Raw genomic sequence first — 24,378 nt, 5'->3', positions numbered from 1 at the left:
CACTGTGTGAAAAGTTCTGAAAAAGTGACCTAAGTATTGAGAAATGGGTCCTAGCGATTGTAAAAAAAAAAAAAAAAAAAAAAAAATGTAATCTGAGAGTGGTTACATTTCTCCAGGCCCATCCCTCATCTTTTTACCAAAACAGAGGTGGTTGGTTGCCCGACCGTTTTGTTATTGTTTCATCTGTGAATTTTCCCTTTAAACAGCTGCATATCAAAGTGACACTAACAAAAAGGTAAACAATAGGTCTATAGCAAATGTAGCATATGGCATTCATTTTTCACATGTAAATAGCAAATTCCCAACCCCGCCAAAAAGCATACTATATACTCAATTTATGTTACAAATAGTACGGTTAGTGCGGTTAGAATGAGTATTTGAACACAGCTATGGATTGTGTGTGTGCCATTCAGAGAGTGAATGGGCAGGACAAAATATTGAAGTGCCTTTGAACAGGGCATGGTAGTAGCATAGCATCCCTGTGGAATGCTTTCGACACCTTGTAGTCGGAGTCCATGCCCCAACGAACCTAGGCTGTTCTGAGAGCATAAGGTGATGCAACTCAATATTAGGAAGGTGTTCCTAATGTTTTGTACACTCCGTGTATAATATAGAGAATCATTGTACCATCTAGACCACTGTAAAATATATTTTCTTTAACCAAAACGATTGTATTTGCAGTGGTTTGAATCTGGTGTGCAAAACCGAGAGTAAAATACAAAAAAGGAAACTTAAGCACGGGAAGCATAGAAATATAACAGATATACCGCTTTTTAGACTTGCTTTCAATGATATTGACAGATCTATAACTCAGTTTTCTATGTTAATTTGGTTGGGTCCCCCAAAAACATACACATTGCAGCTTTAAAGGGACAATTTGCAATTGCTACATACATTTTTGGACTTTTAAATGAATGATATGTACCAATTGATTCTTGAAGAATATGTAGGGGATAATCAACAAGGGGCTGTGTTCTATGGAAAATTGTCACACCCTGATCTGTTTCACCTGTCTTTGTGATTGTCTCCACCCCCCTCCAGGTGTCACCCATCTTCCCCATTATCCCCTGTGTATTTATACCTGTGTTCTCTGTTTGTCTGTTGCCAGTTCGTTTTGTTTCGTCAAGCCTACCAGCGTTTTTCCCTCTGTTCATGTCTCGCAATTGTTCCTGTTTTCTAGTTTTCCCGGTTTTTACCCTTTCTGCCTGCCCCGAGCCTGCCTGCCGTCCTGTACCTTTGCCCCACCTATCTGGATTATTGACCTCTGCCTACCCTGACCCTGAGCCTGCCGTCCTGTACCTTTGCCCCACCTGTCCGGATTACTGACCCCTGCCTGCCCTTGACCTGTCTTTTGCCTGCCCCTGTTGGATTAATAAACTGTTGTTAATTTGACGGGTCTGCATCTGGGTCTTACCTTGAAACGTGATAGTACGAACTGGCCATGACTGACCCAGCAGACTCGTGCTAGCTGCGCAACGCCATCTCCTCCCAGGGAGCCACCATCAGTAGGCACGAGGAATTGCTTCGTGGCCTTATGGAGGGGGTCCAAACGTTGGCGTAACACCATGACCAGGTGTTGGACATTTTGCTGGAGTAATTCCGCGGGTTGTCTGGGAGGCAGCCTACCCCACAGCCCCTCAGTAACTCAGCGGTTAGCAGCGCAGTCTCATCGGTCACTTCACAATCTCGGGAGCCCCGCTTACCTCCCCCGGGAACACTTCAATGGAGAGACAAGCACCTGTCAAGGGTTTTTAGCTCAGTGTGCCCTCGTCTTCACGCTTCAGTCCTCCTCCTTCCCCTCGGATCGCTCCAAGATAGCCTACTTCATCACGCTGATGTCCGGAAGGGCTCTCACCTGGGCTACTGCTGTATGGGAACAACAGCCAGCCATAGGCGTTAGTCTGGAGGGGTTCGTGGGAGAGGTGAAGAAGGTTTTTGATGCCCCATTCTCCGGGAGAGAAGCTGCCCTAATTCAGCTTCGACAGGACTCCCACAGTGTGGCAGACTATGCAGTGGATATCTGCACGTTGGCAGCGGAGAGTGCTTGGAACCAGGAAGCGCTGTTCGATATATTCCTGCACGGCRTCTCGGAGGAGGTCAAGGACGAGCTTGCTGCTCGGTAGTTACCTACGGTTCTCGATTCCCTCATCGCGTTGACCATCCACATCGATGGGAGATTATGGGAACGACAGAGGGAGAGAATTTTATTTTACTCGTATGTCCAGGGATTCCACCTTGCCTCCGAGTCATCCCGGAAGTCCACGGCGGTCACTTTGCCAAGAGAACCCGAGGCTTCCTGACCTCCCCAAGAGTCRCCGAAGACGGCCGAGTCACCGCTTCCTGAGCCTATGCAACTAGGCAGAGCTGGGCTGTCGCCAGCGGAATGGCAATACAGGATCAACACGAAGAGTTGTCTGTATTGCGGGACTCTTGGTGATTTTGTGTCCTCTTGTCCTTTAAAAAGACCAGGCTCACCGGTAGGAGCGAGTACTCTGGTGGGCCATATGGATAACGTTTCTGCTTCCCTTGCTCTCACCCCTTTTCATGCCATTCTGCTGTGGGGAAACCAGTCTAAATCTCTCCGGGTCCTCATTGACTCTGGGGCTGATGAGAGATTTTTGGACGCTACCCTGGCTTCCGAGCTAAACATCCCCACTCAGCCCCTCCATTACCATGGATGTTAGAGCGCTGGTCAGATTCCTGTAGTTTTGGGATTCTCCTGGCTCCAGCGACACAATCCCCTCATCTACTTGGCTACGGGTGCCATCATGGGCTGGAGTCTGTTCTGCCACGCCCATTGTCTTAAGTCAGCGCAACCTGCCCCAGGATGTCTTCCTGGGGACTCGGTTTGTATTAATTTGTGGATGTCTGTCATCCATTCCGTAAGATATGTTACAAGTTGCAATTCATACAATATGTTATGAATTGCAATTTCGTACAATATGTTGCGAATTAGCAAAGCAAACAATAAGTTAAGAATTTGCAAACCGTATGATGTTACAATTCAAATTTGTTGCTAAAGTTAGCTAGGTAGCTAGCTGGCTAACGTTAGCAAGGCTAGGTGTTAAGGTTAGGGTTAGCTAAAAGGGTTAGGGGAAGGGTTAGCTAACATGTTAAGTAGTTGAAAAGTAGCAAGCAGTTAGCTCAAATGCAAACGTTGTCCGTGTTACACACTCACCCTCCCATCTTCCTTTTGTTTTTGCCTTCAGTAACCTGTCTTATGTAACCATATCAAAATTAACATGTCATATTAATTTGTATGTTCTGGATTTACTATGTAATGTCTAGTGTATGAGACCTGGATTTACTGTACTACGTAACATCTAGTGTATGAGACCAGGTTGCATGGCAAAATTAGTATAATTATGTGAAATTGTCACCCCATGGCAAAATGTATCGAATTTCTGCAAACATGCTTTAAAATGGCAATATTTTCTCTACACCGCATGGCAAAATGTGTAGAATTGCACGAAATTAACTCTCAAAGATAAAAATGTGTTTATCGCTCTGCTATCAAGAGAACTCGCAAAGATAAAAATGTGTTTATCGCTCTGCTGCCAGTAAAAGGTTTTGTCTCAATGTGGTGGGGATGGATGTCGGTATTCAAGCAATTGGGCCACTCATATGAATTTAGATTGTTTGTGAAGTGCTGTATGATGATGATGGTTGGCGACGACGATGGTGGTGATGAATAGCAGTTGTATTACAAATTGTAAAGAAAATCGTTGGTAGTAGAATTACGTGTTATGAATTACGAATTATGTGTTCAATTTTATTGATAAGAAAAATCAATTCATTATTAGAGGGCCTATTTGAGGACAGTCAACGCCCAATGCATTCTGGTCCCTGTGCTGAAGAAGATCCGGAATTTGAGGTGTTGTTCGCCAGTCCGGCCTCCAAACCAATGACTGTATTTATGCACCCAACCCACACGGTTTTCTTCCAGTGACAATCGAAACGGTAAATATTGTATTTATTAGCCATATTCATGAAATTTTTAACTGTCTCGTTGAATAAGATACGTTGCTTTAACTATCTACCGCATCCCAAATAGCTTGTTAGCAAATTAGCTAGCTACTTGCTAATTAGTTGGCTAGTTTCCAAGGCTTGCGTTTAGACACCTCGCCGGTTTAATAGTCAGTGTTGGCTAGCTACCATTTGAACCCTGTGATACAGTAATTAATTTACAGTATGTCTACACAGCCCGGTTTGAAATAGTTGTTTGCTAGCTAGCTTGAAGGTGTTGATAAGATCATGTTTTGTGATTTATTATTAGCGTTAAATTAACTAGGCATATTTAAGGTAACTGCAATATTTAGTTGTATTTAATTATTTGGGACAGCGCTTTCAACACCTAACGTTAGTTTTTTTTCAGACTTCCAATGCTCGGCGTTGAACAAATAAAAGTTCAGAKAGCAGTTAGTGCGCTAACTAACTGTATGACGTTTTGTTATCGCTTCAAGCTTTTTTTTTTTAGGTATACTGTAATAGAAAAGTCACTAGCTAACTAAATAAAAGAACAGAATGAAAAGTTGAATTCAAGTTAAATCCAACTTGTGTACATGCATCTGTGAAGTCAAAGCGTGTAACAACGTCTTTGGAAGGGAAGGCTGTCAGTTATTTGTGGTTAGGTATTTCGGAAAGTCATTATTGAGCAGAAAGCAGACTTCCTGTCTCACGGTCCTCTAAATCATGTAGGTAGGCTATCCTCCATTTTGTTAGTGTACACTCGTCATTCTCTTCAAGTAATTGCCAGGCTTATTGATATAGTATTTGCATGCTCTGCTAAAAAAAACAGGAGTACGTTACAGTTGACATGTAATGTTCTCTGTTCTCTGGCAGGTTGAAAGAGTGCAAAATGTCTCAGGCTGAAAAAATTAAGGTACGTTCCCGACCCAGTATGATAAGAGGATGCTTGCTTCCTCTCAGTTCATTTAATCTAAGTAATACTGTCAGGCTGTCCAATAATGATTTCAGAGGGAGCTTATTTTGAATAGGCCTATATAAACCGGATGTGAATCTGCTTTGGGAAATCAGRATTTATTAGAATTAAACCATTGCAGACATTGAGTTTTAAACAACAATTGCGCATAGAGGATGCAAATATTGTGTATAGTCATCTTACCAGAGAGAGACTTAATTACAGAATGCATGGTCACGCTAGCAGATGCTGCCAGCTTCCAGGCAGCTGCTTTCTTCATGACTCACTGTTGTGCCTTGACCTGGGTTGAAATGAGAACACTCCAATGTATGAGCTTAGCCTAGCTATATTATAGAGATAAAACAAATATTTTTTCACATACACCACATGTGCAGTACAATTTTGTTTTACGGGGCAGCCATAGTAGTGTGGCACCCCTGGAGAAAATTAGTGTTAAGTGCCTTGCTCAAGGGCACATCRATGATATATTTCACTTTGTCTGCTCGGGTATTCGAACCAGCGACCTTTCGGTTACTGGCTACTAGGCTATCTGCTGCTCTAGATGTAATGTAATATATGCTCCTTCCTTACATCTGTTTATAAGCTGAAAAGATGGGTTTAGGCATAACCTTGAAACACTTTGGTTAGACTGCACATTCTATTCTCCCTGGTTACGTGCAGGCTTATTAGGGCCATAAACACTGGAATGCAGGAAATAATGTTTTTGCAAAAGATGGCAGAGACAAGACAAAGTCACCTCATCCAAAGGTCATTCGTGGACAGCTGTTTCTATTGAGTAGTGGCCTAATTGCTGGTTTTAATCTTTGCTTCTGTGATTTACATAGCCCATGCCAAAGTTGAAATGATGGTATTCCTGAGTTGAATGACTCAGATGCTCATGTTGTTGTCTCATGTATTACAGCAGGGTCAGTTCACCAACCCAGAGACCCCGGGGTATGTGGGCTTTGCCAACCTGCCCAACCAGGTGCACCGCAAGTCGGTCAAAAAGGGCTTTGAGTTCACCCTCATGGTAGTTGGTGAGTGTCATGATATTTGGAACTTAAGTAATGTCTGGTGTTTATGTTTTGAGAGTATTGTTCATATGTAGTATCTAGCCTTAGACAGAACGTCTACACCAGTTGTTTGAGCTTTGCACAAAACCACTGTGTGTCTGCTTGTCGGTGAGTGTCAGCCATTTTCTTGCTGCAGTTTTTTTCTCACTTCAGTAGAGATGAGTTTTGGCCCTCAAAGGGGATGTGTGCCAAAATGATAATGTTCACACAGGTTTGTCAGACCATAACCATCTTAGGAATGTAACAGCAAGCAAAGCACATTAATAGGGTTGTCACGATACCAGTATCACAAWACTATGATATCAGATTTTCCATGGCAAAAAAATTAAACAGGAATTAGTCTAAACTCTACGGTCCTATTAAAAACGTACTTTATGGAAAATTGTGAGTGTTATAGCTTGCAAAATAAACATGTGACTCTAGGTGACAAAATAATGCTGTTTGTTTCTAATATTAGGACTGTTTTCCTCAAGAAATTAAATCAGCTTCATGTTTTGTGTCTTTGCCACGATACTTCAGAATATCGCAATGCTGGTCTCATGACAACCCACTATGCATTTCCTTGATTCATTTTGAGTTGGGAGGATAGGCAAAGAAAAAAGCTAACATTCTATATATCTTTAACAGAAAAAACTGGTATTAGGCCTTGTTTGTTCTAAATATTTAAGCTATCACTTCATGCTGTCGACAGAATGGAATGTGACTTATTTGAGCATGTGCCCGGACAGTTAGCTAGTTGACAAATGCAGACATTTCTTTTCCCCATAGCCTCTGCTAACAAATAACATTTCCCACCCTCCCTAAAACTTTGTTAGTAACCACTGTTCCAGATCGCTTCACTTCCTTTTTGAGTTTTTAACGTGAGTTTATGCATGTCCAGCATACGTGTGTGCCAGAGTGTTTGTCAGAGAGTGGGATATGTGTAGGATCATGTCAGAGGCCCCTCTTTAGGTCACTGTTGTGAGTAAAGCCTCTAAATAAACGGATGGAGGCTGGGCGTCTCTGGGTCCTCTGGTTTAACCGTGTGAAATGGTTGTCCTTTCTCTCTTCTCCCTCCATGTCTGTGTGGGGGAGGAGGGGGGCCCTATTGTACAGTCATCCCTCTGCCTTAAAATAAACCAGAGTGGAATGTGTGCCTGAGGGGCAGCTCAGCACTGGACAGGCCTCTGCTGCTGCTGCTGCTGAATAGAGAACAGAATAACAAATAAAATTATGAATAAAGCCACACAAGAACTACGATGACAGTTAAATACACGAGAATGCAAGTGTATATACAGTGCATTCGGAAAGTATTCAGACCCCTTCACTTTTTCCATAAAAAAAAAAATAACTTTACAGCCTTATTTAAAATAAAAAAGTAATTGTTTTTTTCTCAATCTACACACAATACCCCATAATGACAAAGCAAAAACAGGTTTAGAAATGTTTGCTAATTTATAAAAAATAAAGTGAAATCACATTTACATAAGTATTCAGACCCTTTACTCAGTACTTTGTTGAAGCWCCTTTTGGCAGTGATTACAGCCTCGAGTCTTCTTGGGTATGACGCTACAAGCTTGGCACACCTGTATTTGGGGAGTTTCTCCAATTCTTCTCTGCCGATCCTCTCAAGCTCTGTCAGGTTGGATGGGGAGCATTGCTTCACAGCTTTTCTCAGGTCTCCAGRTGTTCGGTCGGGTTCAAGTCCGGGTTCTGGCTGGGCCACTCAAGGACATTCAGAGACTTGTCCTGAAGCCACTCCTGCGTTGTCTTGGCTGTATGCTTAGGGTCGTTGTCCTGTTGGAAGGTGAACCTTTGCCCCAGTCGGAGGTCCTGAGCGCTCTGGAGCAGGTTTTCATCAAGGATCTCTCAGCACTTTGCTCCGTTCATCTTTCCCTCGATCCTGACTAGTCTCCCAGTCCCTACAGCTGAAAAACATYCCCACAGCATGATGTTGCCTCCACCATGCTTCACCATAGGGATGGTGCCAGGTTTCCTCCAGACGTGGCGCTTGGCATTCAGGCCAAAGACCTCAATCTTGGTTTCATCAGATCAGAGAATCTTGTTTCTCATAGTCTGAGAGTCTTTAGGTGCCTTTTGGCAAACTCCAAGCGTGCTGTCATGTTCCTTTTACTGAGGATTGGCTTCCGTCTGGCCGCTCTACCATAAAGGCCTGATTGGTGGAGTGCTGCAGAGATGGTTGTTCTTCTGGAAGGTTCTCCACAGAGAAACTCTTGAGCTCATCGCGTTCTTGGTCACCTCCCTGATCAAGGCCTTTCTCCCCTGATTGCTCAGTTTGGCCGGGCGGCCAGCTCTAGGCAGAGTCTTGGTGGTTCTTCCATTTTAAGAATGATGGAAGCCACTTTGTTCTTGGGTACCTTCAATGCTGCAGACATTTTTTGGTACCCTTCCCCAGATCTGTACCTCGACACAGTCCTGTCTCGGAGCTCTAGGGACAATTCCTTTGACCTCATGGCTTGGTTTATGCTCTGACGTGCACTGTCAACTGTGGGACCTTATACAGACAGGCGTGTGCCTTTCCAAATCATGACCAATCAATTGAATTTACCACAGGTGGACTCCAAGTTGTAGAAACATCTCAAGGATGATCAATAGAAACAGGATGCACCTGAGCTCCATTTCAAGTCTTATAGCAAAGGGTCTGAGAACTTTATGTAAAGGTATTTCAGTTGTTTATTTTTGATACATTTGCAAACATTTAAAAAAAACTTGCTTTCGCTTTGTCATTATGGGGTGTTGTGTTTAGATTGCTGAGGWTTTTTATTTAAGCCTGTAACAAAATGTGGAATAAGTCAAGGTGTCTGAATACTTTCCAAAGGCACTGAAATTCAGTGCCAGTACCTTATTCAATGTGCAGGAGTACTGGAATGTTTGAGGAATATATAAATACTTATGGTAATATATACATGTAAATAGGACTGGGCGACATGGCCTAAACTCTTGTTTTTTTGTGTGTTTAAAAAAAAAACTTATTGGCGATTTCACAATGTAGATCTATTTTTAGTTTAAAAATATATATTTCTCTAAATAGGCCAAAGCTTTGTTACACAATTAAAGATCAATACACTGCATTTCAAACAGCTGGAATAATCTAATGAATTTAGGGCTTGTAAAATTATATCTAGGCTAAATATAAGCCTTCAACCTTAAGACCCACTAAAAATATTTAAATTATATCAAAATAGTTTAACCTGCTTTTTTGCATTCACTGATCTGGCTTTCAAGTCTTGTCTATGAAAGTACAATTTTATTTTGCCTGAACCATGCACAACCACTAATAATGACCAACTTCTGGTAGCAGGGACTATAGAAAATGTACACGGGTCTCRTAAACAATCTCTAGCCTTTCATCGTGACTCAGTTCCATTACATTACATAGTCATGCGTCTTGTGTAGAGGGGAGTTTTTTTACATTAACACGCAACGCTTGCGGTACGGTTTTGCATAAGGACCATATCTTTCATATCGGCGAGAAATCATTTTCAGTTTACAAAATGTTAAATTGATACACAGCTTTTTATAGGGTTAGGGTTCCCACATGGCCATATTTCTATATTACAGCGCTTGTTCCCGTAAAACAGATGGAAGACAGAGTGGGCTACCTGTGCGAGTGGTAAAGGAGCAAATGATATGAGACCAAAAAGACACTCATGAATTAAAACCTAGATTCTTCCAATACATGGGTTTGGAATATTGTGCTTAAATATACATTCAAATTAATTCAATATATTGCCCAGCCCTACATGTAAATGGGAGTAATAGTGACCAGTAGCAGGATAAATACTAAAGGTAATGGGAATCAATAATCTGTGGACACCAGGGTAATGGGGTAATGCATCTAATCAATAATCATTTTCGCAGCAGTGTAGGTTGTGTGAGTGGGTTGAGACCTGTGGATGGGCATAGTCAGCGTGGATAGTCTGAGGGAGATCAGTAGTTGTTAGCACTTTAACAGTGTTATGGGCAGGGGATAGAAGCTGTTTAGGAGTCTGTTGGTCTGAGTCTTGATTCACCAGATTCTGCCAGACGGAAGCATGGAGAACAGTCCATGTCTCAGGTCGCTGTAGTCTTTGGCAATTTTCCCGACATTTCTCAGACAGCACCTGGCATGCATTTACTGAATGTTTGGGAGCTCACCCCCAGTGATGCGCTGGGCTGTTCGCACCGCCTTCTATAGGGTCTTCTTGTCGCAGACGGTGCAGTTGCCGTGCCATCTGAGGGGCCATGCMAAATAGTTTCAGACTCCTGCGAGAGAAGATGCGTTGCCATGCCTTCACGTCTGTTCTGGTGTGAGAAGACCATGTTAAGTCCACAGTGATGTGAACACAGGAACTTGAAGCTCTTGACCCTCCACTGCGGCCTGTGGATGGGTGTATGCCCCCATGTTTTTTGTAGTCCATCATCCGGTTGCCCTGGCACCACACTGCCAGTTCTCTCACCTCCTCCCTGAAGGCTGTCTCATCGTTGTTGATCAGGCTTACCACCATCGTGTCATCAGCAAACTTGATGATAGATTTGGAGTCGTGCGTGGCCACAAAGTCATGGTTAAACACCCCTGGGGGGGGGGGGGGGCTCTGTGTTGAGGGTCAGCCTACTCTCACCACCAGGGGTCAGGAAGTCCAGGATCCAGTTGCAGATGGTGTTCAGTCTCAGGGTCCCGAGCTTGGAGGGCACTATGGTGTTTCATGCTAAGCTGTAGTCGATGAACAGCATTCTCACATCGGTATTCCTCTTCTCTAGGTGGGAGAGCGCAGTGTGGAGTGCAATTGAGATTGTATCGTCTGTAGATCTGTTTGGGTAGTAGGAGTTTGAAGATGCCTGCCAGCTGGACTGCGAATGCTCTGAGAACGTGCCCTGGATTATCGTCTGGCCCCATAGCTTTGGGAGTGTTAAACCTTAGTCGTGTCACCCTCGGAGAGCGAGATCACCTAGTCATCTAGGATGGCGGGGGCCCTCGTGCACAGTTTGGTGTTTTTTGTCAAAGCGTGCCTAAAATTAATTGTTTCTCTGGTAGAGGCATCGTTGAATAGATCACGGCTAGGTCTTCATTTGTAATCTGTAATGGACTGTAGCCCCTGCTACATGCATTGAGCGTCGGAACCGGTGTAATAGGTTTTTAACCTTGTTCCTAAATTTACCTTTTGTGTGCGGTAGCTGTGTCCTTTAGTTTAGCCCGTACCTCTGTGTTAATCCAGGGATTTTGATTGGGGAAGCAGCGACCCTTCACTTGAGCTTGTTGCGTTTAGGACTAAGGAAAATGTGTGTCTTGTTTTACTGCGAGGTTAATGCATTTCCCACGCTATGAGAGGCCTAATGTGTAGGAAGATACTTGGCTGCAAATGTAGTGTGCCCATTGCCCAACTATTGGGTGTATTGTGGAAAAAGGAACACCCTGCACACATCTAACTGTAGATTCTTGTAGTATTTGTGGTTCGTAGGCTCAAAAGTAATCTGTTATGAACAGATATATTGGGTATATTGCCTTACAGGCACAATGGTCTGTTCTATTTGATTTTAAGTCTCTCTTTTTTTATGATGGGATGATTTTTTAAATATTGATGATTCTGTGTGTTCTGTTTAGGTGAGTCTGGCCTGGGGAAGTCCACCCTCATCAACAGTCTGTTCCTTACGGATCTCTACCCAGAGAGAGTGATCCCCGGAGCAGCAGGTAATGGTTATACACACATACACCAAGGCCAAACTTTCCGCTAACTATCAAAACCCAATTTCTTCCTACATAACCTAATGGGAGTCATTTTAAACAATTTACACCAAATCGCCCCTCATTTAGTCAGTGGCCTCAAGAGTACCTCAACTTTTCCTCTCCCCCTGGTCTCCTTTTAATTTTGTCCCACAGAGAAGATTGAGCGCACGGTTCAGATCGAGGCATCTACGGTTGAGATCGAGGAGAGAGGGGTGAAGCTCCGCCTCACTGTGGTGGACACACCCGGATACGGCGACGCCATCAACAGCCAGGACTGGTAGTCCACTGCCCACCACCTCTTTTGTCCAACATTGAAATTGTTGTTATTGTTGGAATATAGTTGAACTAATATTTTTATAGTTTAAAAAATACATTTTTTTTTTAACATTTTAAGGGATTGTTCCCTTTCTAAAAGTTTAAGCTTAGTTTTGCATGGACGACACCCCTATATCTAAAATGTCAGTTCCCATTGCTCTACTCATGTCATACAGTGTTATATGGGTTGGCTTTTCTAACGGCCGCTGCTTCTCGTTTCTCCTCCAGTTTCAGCACCATCATCGCCTACATCGACGACCAGTTTGAGCGCTACCTCCACGACGAGAGCGGTCTGAACCGACGGCACATCGTGGACAACCGCGTCCACTGCTGCTTCTACTTCATCTCCCCGTTAGGCCATGGGTACTCACCTGTTCAACATGTACTTTMTAATTCACAGAGTACTTCCCTTCTACTTCATCTCTCCGTTAGCCCATGGGTACTCACATGTTCAACATGTACTTTCTAATTCACCGAGTACTTCCCTTCTACTTCATCTCCCCGTTAGGCCATGGGTATTCACCTGTTCAACATGTACTTTCTAATTCACCGAGTACTCCTCCCAGTTCTTACGCGCTCTCTCTTTCTCTCCCTCTCAGGCTGAAGCCTCTGGATGTACAGTTCATGAAGGCCATCCACAACAAAGTCAACGTGGTCCCTGTCATCGCCAAGGCCGACACACTCACCCTGAGAGAGAGGGAGAGGCTCAAGCGCAGGGTAGGAGACGTTATAGCTCAACCTGATTCTCAAAAGTATACAATGGGAGAACGTTTTTAAGTCGTCTCGTGCAAGGGGTGTAGATGTAGTGATCTTCCTTTCATATGATACAACTGCACCCATGGACTGCCTGTATGTAAATAATCCCTCTGTGGGTTAATAAAGTACTGTATATTCAATTTAATAGTTAAAGCACAGCTAAAGTAAATAGCCCAAATTATGTGTATATCCTCCATATTCCTGTGTGTGGCTGTAGATTCTGGATGAGATTGATGAGCATGGCATCAAGATATACCACCTCCCCGACGCGGAGTCTGACGAGGACGAGGACTTCAAGGAGCAGACAAGGATTCTCAAAGTAATCCCAACCACCTTTTCTAGACTCGGTCCTAAGGATTCTGAACCCCATTTGTCATTTCAGCATACAGTATTGGAATCCTTGATAAAGATGAGCAACAATAACTGTATCAAATAAATCATTTTAATACTTATCTATATTGTATGCACATAAAAAAATTCTCAAATTATATTTTATACTAGTACAATTGTTCAGAGAAAGAGGTTTTGTWTAATAAGTAATATTTTCTCTCAAAGGTAGGTGTCAATTGACACTCCTAAAGATTCTTATAAATAAAGTAGTCAAAAGTKTATTATTTGGTCCAATATTCCTAGCACTTGACTACATCAAGCTTGTGACTCTGCAGTTCTTTTTGGTTGTGTTTCAGAGTTATTTTGTGCCGAATAGAAATGAATGATAAATAATCTATTGTCACTTTAATTGTAATTAAGAATAGAATGTTTCTAAACACTTCTACATTAATTTTGATCCTACTATGATTACGAATAATCTTGAATGAATGGTGAATAATTATAAAWGAGAAAGTTAGAGGGTCAACGATTATACCCCAAGACATGCTTAACTCCCCTGTCTTTTATCAAGAGGGTCAATCATTTTGGCGACCGGAATTGAAATCGAGCATGGTTTCTTTGAGACTTTTACTACTGTTCCTGAAAGTTACTATCAAAGGAAGTTGAAAAAAAAAAAAAAGAAAACATAAAACTTTACAAATAAGATCAGAATGGTATGCAATCACCGCAATCACCACCATCGCAAACATGCTATCTGTTTTGACCGTCAGCACCTGCTCTCTCTTCCCTCCAGGCCAGTATTCCCTTTGCGGTGGTTGGCTCCAACCAGCAGATCGAGGCCAAGGGGAAGAAGGTGCGGGGTCGCCTGTATCCCTGGGGCGTGGTGGAAGTGGAGAACCCCGAGCACAACGACTTCCTCAAGCTACGCACCATGCTCATGTGAGTGGGTGGGAGAGCGACCGACTGCACTGGGTCATATCCCCGGAGGGGCTCGCTCTGGCTTCTTCATATATTAGGCTTGAATAGCAGCTTCAAGCAGCATTGAATAGCAGCTTGAGAATCCCGACTTGAAATAGTGGCTAATGGCGATTTTTAATTGAGTGTTTATGGTTGATTCGGCTTATACTACAAAAGCTGTGTCAGTTGTGTAATATGTTGTCAATCCATTAAATGTCAGTCATGAGCAGTGGGTGTCCCGTCTCACATACTGCTTGGTGTTACGCTTATGACGATCTTGAGTTGAGTGGTTGGTTTAGTGCTTGATTGATCGACTGACACCTATCCATCTACAGCACCCACATGCAGGACCTGCAGGAGGTGACCCAGGACCTACACTACGAGAATTTCCGTTCGGAGCGCCTCAAACGAGGCGGAAGGTTGTCCTCTCATGGTTACGTTCTGTCTCCTGCGTACGTACCGGTCTGTCTGCTTGCCTTTCTGTACCCTACCTGCCCCAAACTTCCCATACGCAGTAATATAATATACAACTTCCCATACGCAGTAATATAATATACAACCAAAGACACAAAGGCTTAATGCCACATACACAGCTGAATATAACAGCGCAGATTGATACAGTGTTGAGACATTTGTAACACAAGACTCATGTGTGGCTTTCTTGGATTTGATTGACTTATCTGGCTAAGACAATTGATGGGTAACTAATAGTGTCTGTCAGCCAGTTCCACTTATCTTGTGTTAATGTCTATCAAGAAGTGATTAGGTGATAGTCAGCATTGAAAGTAAATCTCCGTGTTCATTAATATTACATTGTTGAAAAAAAAAAACATTTTAAGTTGGAAAAACTATTTATAATTTTGGATGTACATTCTACAGCAATTTGACCTTGGTAGTGGGTTTGAGTTAGGCATGTATAGTCCGTGTGCTATTTTTTTTATCTTTACGGTTTTATTTTGTAGTGTGCTATGGGTTTTTAACCAGTATATAGTTTGGTTATAGGTTGTAGTAGTAGTATGGGTATCATTCAACTCTAGGAGTGTGGACCCTTTGGATTCTTTGAGACCTTCCTCTATAGCCAATCCAGGAGAAGGGAGAGATTTTACTGCCTTCCTATTGGCTCACCATCAGCCCAATGATGGTGGTCTGGTCTGTCCAATCCTCTGAGTGGACTGTTGGAGGTACTGTTTTCAATGGGGGAGGTACCACTATCCTCCCTGTCTCCCAACCTTGCTGCTCTCTTCTTGCTTCTGCAGCTTGCCCTCTTTCACTTTAACACACAGTTTTCTACTTTTCTACCCCCAATCCRTTCTTTCTCTCTATCACTAATTTACCTCTGGCTCTTTCTACGTGTTGCTTTCGTCATGTCTGCTTAAATACTAGAAAGCTAGAAACTGCACCACACACACAACCACCAGACGTGGGGATTTACCAAACTGTCTTCCGGAGACCCCCTATGCACATCAGTTTTCACTCCACCTTTCTGCTGATTCTATGAATGACAATGAATACTTTTGAATACTGTATTTTCTTCTGAATGCACAAACTATATAATAACTTGAAATGTATGAGATTTCCAGTGGATATTTATGGCAGGTCTCCCCAATGATTGTGCCTTTTAGCCTAAAGAGCCTAACTCAACAAACCTGTGTCCGTGTTACAGGAAGGGACCGGAGCCGGAGGAAATGGACAAGGACATGATCCTGCAGGAGAAGGAGGCTGAGGTGGGATAGCTAAGCATTCACATCCCTCTCACCACCTACCACTCACACTACCCTTATACTTCCATTCAAATATCACTATTTTAAATAGCCCACTCACATTACCTCTTATAGCCTCACTCTTATGTGGACTGCAGTAAGTTTATTCCATGTGATACGGGTGGTTGTTTTATGGAGGGGGGGGGGGTTAGCCAGTTAGTCAGTGATCTAAGTTTTGGTATTAATGTTATGTTTATTTTGTTCTGTGCAGCTGAGGAGAATGCAGGAGATGATTACCAAGATGCAGGCCCAGATGCAGATTAAGCCTGATGGAGCGGGAGACGGCCAGCATGTGTGACACTCACCACGGTAAGAACAACACGTCCATTTTGACACTAAACACAGCAAACCCGTGTTATGAAAACTCAAATGTACACTATGGTATATTGTGGACCTGTATGGCTCAGTTGGTAAGCGTGTGCAGTGCCATGGTTGTGGGTTCAACACCTGTAGTAATCAAAATACACACAAATGATTTGAACTTGCTCGACGGTATGTCTCTTTGGATAAAAGTGTCTGCTAGGTGGTATATATTTTTTATTTCTATACTGAACAAAAATATAAATGCAATATACCAAACATTTCAAAGATTTTACTGAGTTAGTTCATAGAAGGAAATAATTTAAATCAATTAATTAGGCCCTAATCTATGGATTTCACATGACTGAGAATACAGATATGTATCTGTTGGTCACATATACCTATAAAAGTAGGGGCGTGGATCAGAAAACCACAGTATCTGGTGTGACCACCATTTGCCTCATGCAGCGCGACACATTACATTTACATTTAAGTCATTTAGCAGACGCTCTTATCCAGAGCGACTTACAAATTGACACATCTCCTTTGCATAGAGTTGATCATGCTGTTGATAGTGGAATGTTGACCCACTCCTCTTCAATTGCTGTGTGAAGTTGCTGGATATTGGCGGGAACTGGAACATGCTGTCATACATGTCGATCCAGAGCATCCCAAACATGCTCACTGGGTGACATGTCTGAGTATGCAGGCCATGGAAGAACTGGGACATTTTCAGCTTCTAGGAATTGTGTACAGATCCTTGCGACATGGRGCATTATCATGCTGAAACATGAGGTGATGGCGGCGGATGAACAGCACGACAATGGGCCTCAGGATATCATCACAGTATCTCTGTGTATTCAAATTGCCATTGATAAAAGGCAATTGTGTTCATTCTCTGTAGCTTATGCCTGCCCATACTGTAACCCCACCGCCACCATGGGACACTCTGTTCACAACGTTGACACCAGCAAACCGCTCACCCACACAACGCCATACACGTGGTCTGCGATTGTGAGGCCGGTTGGACATACTGTCAAATTCTCTAAAACGACATTGGAAGCAGCTTATGGTAGAGAAATTAACATTAAATTCTCTAGCAACAGCTCTGAACATTCCTGCAGTCAGCATGCCAATTGCACACTCCCTCAACTTGAGACATCTGTGGCATCAAGGTGTGACACAACTGCACAGATCGCAATTTACTGGGGGGCTGGGGTGGTTATCAAACTTCTTTTTGGGGGGTTTGGGGTCATGTTGGTAGTGTTTTTTTGGGGGGTAAACATTTTCTCTTGCAGATTTTACTAGACTTAACAAAAATATAAAGCAACATGCAGCAATTTCAAAGATTTTACTGAGTTACAGTTCATAGAAGGAAATCTGTCAATTAAAACAAATTAATTAGGCCCTAATATATGGATTTCACATGACTGGAGCCAGGCCCAGCCAATCAGAATTGGTTTTTCCCCACAATTGCTTCATTACAGATAGGAATGCTCCCCCCCCCCCCCTGACAATCCTGCAGGTGTAGAAGCCAGATGTGGAGTCCTAGGCTGGCGTGATTACACGTGGTCTGCGGTTGTGAGGCCGGTTGGCTATACCTGTGTAATGTTGTTTAATCAACTTTTTGATATGCCACACCTATTAGGTGGCTGGATTATCTTGACAAAGGAGAAATGAATGCTCACTAACAAGGATGTAAATAAGTTTGTGCACAAAATTGGAGATTATTTTCGTACATATAGAAAATGTCTGGCAACTTTTATATCACTCCTGAAACATGGGACCGACGCTACGTGTTGCGTGTWATATTTTTGTTCATTGCCTAAGGAAAGCATTCAGACCCCTTTTTCCACATTTTGTTACGTTACAGCCTTATTCTAAAATATATATTTTTTATATATTTTTTAAAATGTTTGCAAATGTACAAAAAAAWWWWWWTTATACCTTATTTACATAAGTATTTAAACCGTTTGCTATGAGACTCTAAATTGAGCTCCGGTGCATCCTGTTTCCATTGATCATCCTTAAGATGTTTCTACAACTTGGTTGGAATTGGTCAATTCAATTGATTGGACATGATTTGGAAAGGCCCACGCCTGTCTGTCTATATAAGGTCCCACAGTTGACAGTGCATGTCGGAGCAAAAACTGAGCCATGGGGTCGAAGGAACTGTCCCTAGAGCTCCGAGACAGGATTGTGTCAAGGCACAGATATGGGGAAGGGTACCAAAAAATGTCTGCAGCATTGAAGGTCCCCAAGAACAGTGGCCTCCATCATTCTTAAATGGTAGAATTCTGGAACCACCAAGACTCTTGCAMGAGCTGGCCGCCMAGCCAAACTGCGCAATCGGTGAAGGGCCTTGGTCAGGGAGGTGACCAACAACCCGATGGTCACTGACAGAGCTCTAAAGTTCCTCTGTGGAGATGGGAGAACCTTCCAGAAGGACAACCATCTCTGCAGCACTCCACCAATCAGGCCTTTATGGTAGAGTGGCCAGACGGAAGCCACTCAGTAAAAGGCACATCACAGCCCGCTTGGAGTTTGCCAAAAGGCACCTAAAGACGTTCAGACCATGAGAAACAAGAGATTCTCTGACCTGATGAAACCAAGATTGAGCTCTTTGGCCTGAATKCCAAGTGTCAAGTCTGGAGGAAACCTGGCACCAACCCTACGGTGAAACTTGGTGGTGGCAGCATCATGCTGTGGGGATTTCTTTCAGCTGCATGGACGGGGAGACTAGTCAGGATCGAGGGAAAGATGAACGCAGCAATGTACAGAGAGATCCTTGATGAAAACCTGCTCAGGACCTCAGACTGGGGAGAAGGTTCACCTTCCAACAGGGCCATGACCCTAAGCACACATTCAATACAACGCAGGAGTGGCTTCAGGACAAGTCTCTGAATGCCTTTGTGGCCCAGCCAGAGCCCGGACTTGAACCCGATCGAACATATCAGGAGCGACCTGAAAATAGCTGTGCAGCAACGCTACCCATCCAACCTGATTGAAAGGATCTGCAGGGAATAATGTGAGATAYTCCCCAAATACAGGTGTGCCAAGCTTGTAGCGTCATACCCAAGAAGAATCAAGGCTGTAATCGCTCCCAAAGGTGCTAAAACCAAAGTACTGACTAAAGGGTCTGAATACTTATGTAAATGTCTTATTTCAGTTATCTTTTTTTTATATTTACATTTACATTTACATTATATGAATTAGCAAACATCTCTAAGCCTGTTTTTGTTTTGTCATTATTGGGTATTGTGTGTAGAATGAAAAGGGGCGTAAACTTTTTTTARTACACTTTTGAATAAGGCTGTAACCTAACAAAATGTGGAAAAAGTCAAGTGGTCTGAATAATTTACGATGGCATCAGATGTACTCAATCAGAATTATTGGTCCCTTTTAGTCTGAATTCATATATATCCAACATTAGGAAGTACAAGTCCTTATGTATCACTTTTGTCTTTCCCTGCAGGTTTTCAAGCTGTCTTTTGAGCTTGACCAGAGATAGATGGAGGGATTGCAGAAGAGAAGGGAGCGAAAACAAGAGCAAGATAACAACTGGGCCTTGTCTCATACTGCTTCCCACTATATTTTGTTTATTTCAGTCCTACTTGGGATCATTTTGATTTTTTTGTTGTTGTTTTTGTATCTAAGCAGTATTACATTTTTATATTTACACACATTTTCTTTCTAATATTCCATATTGCTCCTTATTCATTTGTTTCATTCTATTGGACTGGACCATGCCAGTTAGTCACCAAATGAAGAATAACTCTTTTAACCAGGGAAATGTTTTTATTATAGAACCATTGTTCTTTATTACATTTTTTTGCTGTTGAGAAAGCCAAAAGCTGCTGCTGCTCCTCAGTACTGTCTTTGCACTCTGCCTCTGCTAAAACCACTCATGAACGGTCGATCGTGTTACTTACTGTGGCTCCGCGTTACGAGTGGGAAAGGCCAACTTACTGTGAAAGTTAGCAGCGCTCTTCTCTTTCGTGGAGCCGTACAGCTAAAACTGTAATMATTTTCTTTCTCTAGTGGTTGTCATGCCAATGTTAAAATATCTTTAAACGATAGTCTTTGAAAAGCAGCATAAAGATGTTTCCTTATTGCTAGGATTCGTTGACCGTGTTCTCTTTCTCCTACTCCCTCGCATGCAGCTCTTAACCCAGTCTGAAGTGTCGTTGTGTTGAAACGACTGGTTGTGACTGAAATACATGACACTGTGACCTTCCCAGTCATCCTGTAGCCCTGAACCAATGAAGGAGACATACCTTGGTGTTTACTGCATGTGCCTCTATGAATACTGGGCCTGTAAAGTGTCTCCGAGTAGGAGTGGCAATCTAGGATCAGTTCAGCCTTTTAGATCATAATGAATATGGTTATATAGGCGGGGGACCCCAATCCCAGATCAGCACTCCTACTCGGAGACGCTTTATGACAGCCCCCAGGTTTTAACATATTGCAAAGTGAATTGATGTTTTAGGCAAAAGYCCTAGCGAACTAAAAGTAAATTKAATTACTGTGATGTTCGGACCAGGCTTATGCATCGAAAATGACTTTGCTTTTCCTCGTGGCCCCCAGTAATATTGATGATTGTTGAATTAAGTGCATCCAGAGTGATGTGGAGTTCGTGCTGTAAAGCCCATGCTGTACTTGGTGTAATATGATATCCATATCCTTCTATTCTTTATGGCTGAGTGTCAATGGGTTAAGACTGAAAAGTGACTGACGTATGGATGTTGGACAGGCCCAGTTAGTTGCTATGACCGCTTGCCTGGTCATTGTGATGACCTGGTTCGATTGTGTCACTATCCTACGCAAGCCAAGTCAGAGTTATTAACATTCCAGTTTCTGCTGTTTTATCCAATGACTATCAAATAAAACCCTTGACGTATGCTATCTTGTAATAAAGTTTATATTAAAGCTAGATTCTAGTTTGCTTCATTTGTCATTTTACAAAAATCCTGATCCTATGTATCGTAATATTTATAAGTGGCTCATGTTTAGCCATGCGATAAATCCTTCATTATCTAATCTTCCATCCAGATTCCAATATCTTCAGTAGTAAAATATTTTCTATTTGTATTTATTATAGATCCCCATTAGCGGCTGCCAAGGCAGCAGCTACTCTCTCTTCCTGCGGCCCAGCAAAATTTAAGGCAGTTATACAATTTAAAAAACATTTACAATACGTTCACAACAGATTTCACAACTCATTAAGTGTGCCCTTAGGCCCCTACTCTACCACCACATATCTACAACACAAAATCATATACATATGCACGTGTCTTTGCCTATGTTTGTGTTTCTTCACTGTCTGCTGTTTTTTTAAATCTAATTTTACTGCTTGCATGAGTTACTTAATGTGGAAAAGAGTTCTGTGTATTCATGGCTCTATGTAGTGCTGTGCGCCTCCCATAGAGTCTGTACTGGACTTGGGGATTGTGAAGAGACCTCTGGTGGGATGTTTTGTGGGGTATGCGTGGGTGTCCGAGCTGTGTGCCAGTAGTTCAAACAGACAGCTCTGTGCATTAAACATGTCAATACCTCTCACAAATACAAGTAGTGATGAAGTCAATCTCTCCTCCACTTTGATCCAGAAGAGATTGACATGCATGTTATTGTTAGCTCTCTGTGTACATCTAAGGGCCAGCCGTGCTGCCCTGTCCTGAGCCAATTGCAATTTTCCTAAGTTCCTCTTTGTGGTACATGACCACACAACTCCACAGTAGTCCAGGTGTGACAAAACTAGGGCCTGTAGGACCTGCCTTGTTAATAGTGCTGCTAAGAAGGCAAGGCTGCACTTTATGGACAGACTTCTCCCCATCTTAGCTACTTAGCAATATGTTTTGACCATGACAGTTAACAATCCAGGGTTAGTCTAAGCAGTTTAGTCACCTCAACTTGCTCAATTTCCACATTACAATAGGTTTAGTGGATGATTTATTCCAAATACAATGCTTTTTGTTTTTGAAATATTTAGTGCTAACTTATTCCTTGCCACCCCTTCTGAAACTAACTACAGCTCTTTAAGTATTTCAGTTGCTGTAGTAGCCGACGTGTATTGTGTTGAGTCATCCGCATACATAGACACACTGGCCCTTATTTAGGAGTTATTCACACGATAATTCCCRGGTTCTCAAGCCGTATTTCTTAATTAATGGACAAAGTAATTTCTGATTTCATTAGGTTCTGAGAGCGATAAATGCCCCACCCAGCCAAAGTGAGTCACGCCCTTAGTATTGCACTCATTCAGTTTCCGTAGTGTAGTGGTTATCACGTTCGCCTAACACGCGAAAGGTCCCCGGTTCGAGACCGGGCGGAAACACATTTTAACAAATTCGACAGTAAGCCTTTTCACTTCGSGCTCGATCCCAATTTAGGAATTCATGCTTTTCCTACGCACTTCTCAGTATTTGGTTCTCAGACGTACCTTTTTAAGTCGCGTAAACGCACTCTGCAGGCGTGGCTAGCTTGGGCGAACGCACTCTGCAGCGTGGCTAGCTTGGCGCGCTGAATAAATTCCTGCTACGTGTGGTCTGAGTTCCATAATGATTCAAATAGGCTATGATGTCCTAAACTACTGCACAACGTTAGCTTAATATGATCCACTAATGCTAGCAACCCTCAGGAACAATTCACAAGGATGTGACAGATTAAAGAAAGGTCAACGGAATGAAAGTATGCCAAAATAAATGTATGCGGGTGTTACTGACGGTGGCTCCCGATAGTGGCTAATATTTATCATGATACAAATTGTAAAATAAAACTGGGAAAAGCCCCACAGTGGAGGTGTCATAATACCTAAAAACCTAGTGGTCAAACAGGAAATGGTTCCAACCGATTTTCAGCCATTCATTTTTCCCATAGGGGATTTTTAGAAACACTTAAAATAATACATTTGTAGTTCTTTATGATAGCCACATTGGCAGTTAATTAGCATTTAATTTTTGGGGGGTAAAAACAGGCGAACATTTTTATAAAAGTCACCTTCTCCTAGAGAGATTTACACGGTTACCATGCCAGGGTAAGCCTACAAGAAACACAGCCCTTATTTGAAGTGTTTTTTAAATCCCCTGTGGGGAACATGAAGGTGGAAAAACGATTGGAACCATTTCCTGTTTGACCACTAGTTTTTATGGGTATTATGGCTCTTACTGTGGTACTCTATTTGGGATATTATGGGCGGTAGACTTGTGGGCATTCCTAATATTTTCCATGACTTCGAGTGCTTTTGTTGTGGTTTCCGTAGTGTAGTGGTTATCACGTTCGCCTCACACGCGAAAGGTCCCCGGTTCGAAACCGCGGAAACATATTTTAATATTCAATTATTTCCCAATGCCCCTGGCTAGCATATGGTTTGAAACAGTTGAGGTTTGTCTAAACCTTGCTGTCTACCTCTCCGACCTGTGGATCAATGTTGCCGTTTTTTTGGTGACCTCCACCGTGCCATGTGTATGAATGTGACCAGACTTACAGCTTCTCTGAGCCAGGCAAATTAATTTATCAGGGTCATTGTAATGGATATATCCAAAGAAATGGCAATATAATCCAAGGTAAAACAAACAAAAGTGCAGATAGTTTTCTGTCATTTCAGCTGCTTGATGTGATTGTGTGATAGATTTAGTTGGCTGGCTAGCAAAGGAAAAGTAGCTAGCCCGCCATAGCTACAGTGCATTCGGAAAGTATTCAGACCCCTTACTTTTTTCCACATTTTGTTACGTTACAGCCTTATTCTAAAATGGATTAAAAAAATAAAATCTATCTACACACAATACCCCATAATGACAAAGCGATAACATATAGTTTTTATTCCTAAAAAAAATTTTAAAAATACCTTATTTACATACGTTTTCAGACCCTTTGCTATGAGGCTGGAAATTGAGCTCAGGTCCATCCTGTTTCCATTGATCATCCTTGAGATGTTTCTACAACTTGATTGGAGTCCACCTGTGGTAAATTCAATTGATTGGTCATGATTTGGAAAGGCACACAGCTGCTGTCTACGTAAGGTTCCACAGTTGACAGTGCACGTCAGAGCATAAACCAAGCCATGAGGTCGAAGGAATTGTCCCTAGAGCTCCGAGACAGGATTGTGTCGAGGCACAGATGTGGGGAAAGGCACCAAAACATTTCTGCAGCATTGAAGGTACCCAAGAACACAGTGGCTTCCATCATTCTTAAATGGAAGAAGTTTGGAACCACCAAGACTCTTCCAAGAGCCGGCTGCCCAGCCAAACCATCCCTACGGTGAAT

General features: G+C 42.6%; 1 protein-coding gene and 2 non-coding genes across 4 annotated transcripts; all 3 read left to right on the top strand.

Annotated features, from left to right (window-relative positions):
• The first annotated feature begins 3,840 nt into the window (after positions 1–3,840).
• Positions 3,841–19,962, top strand: LOC111956569 (septin-2B). Of its 2 annotated transcripts, none has more exons than XM_023977052.2 (13): positions 3,841–3,960; positions 4,843–4,882; positions 5,844–5,958; positions 11,576–11,662; positions 11,852–11,975; positions 12,242–12,376; positions 12,613–12,730; positions 12,987–13,088; positions 13,893–14,038; positions 14,392–14,475; positions 15,720–15,780; positions 16,028–16,125; positions 19,592–19,962. In XM_023977052.2, exons 2-12 carry the CDS (start codon positions 4,859–4,861, stop codon positions 16,112–16,114), a joined length of 1,083 nt encoding a protein of 360 aa, XP_023832820.1. In that variant the 5' UTR covers positions 3,841–3,960; positions 4,843–4,858; the 3' UTR covers positions 16,115–16,125; positions 19,592–19,962. The 2 variants fall into 2 exon arrangements, with proteins under 2 accessions (XP_023832820.1, XP_023832819.1); XM_023977051.2 differs by having other exon boundaries at positions 14,392–14,508.
• A 2,415-nt stretch (positions 19,963–22,377) lies between these two features.
• trnav-aac (transfer RNA valine (anticodon AAC)) lies at positions 22,378–22,450 on the top strand. The gene has a single exon. It is a non-coding gene; the product is annotated as a tRNA-Val (tRNA).
• Positions 22,451–23,364: 914 nt separating this feature from the next.
• trnav-cac (transfer RNA valine (anticodon CAC)) lies at positions 23,365–23,435 on the top strand. Its single transcript has one exon. It is a non-coding gene; the product is annotated as a tRNA-Val (tRNA).
• The last annotated feature ends 943 nt before the right edge of the window (positions 23,436–24,378 follow it).

This window comes from Salvelinus sp. IW2-2015, linkage group LG32, assembly GCF_002910315.2.
Source record: "Salvelinus sp. IW2-2015 linkage group LG32, ASM291031v2, whole genome shotgun sequence".
Taxonomy (NCBI): Eukaryota; Metazoa; Chordata; class Actinopteri; order Salmoniformes; family Salmonidae; genus Salvelinus; species Salvelinus sp. IW2-2015.
Note: the sequence above shows the minus strand (reverse complement) of the source record. Positions and strands in the feature narration are given on the sequence as shown.

What these genes read in the sequence shown, in the direction of transcription:
- LOC111956569 (XM_023977051.2), top strand. Translation starts at nt 4,859, where the DNA reads ATGTCTCAGGCTGAAAAAATTAAG. An exon ending in GTTCACCCTCATGGTAGTTG is followed by an intron (nt 5,959 to 11,575) that starts GTGAGTGTCATG and finishes TGTTCTGTTTAG; the next exon opens with GTGAGTCTGGCCTGGGGAAG. An exon ending in AGTGATCCCCGGAGCAGCAG is followed by an intron (nt 11,663 to 11,851) that starts GTAATGGTTATA and finishes TTTGTCCCACAG; the next exon opens with AGAAGATTGAGCGCACGGTT.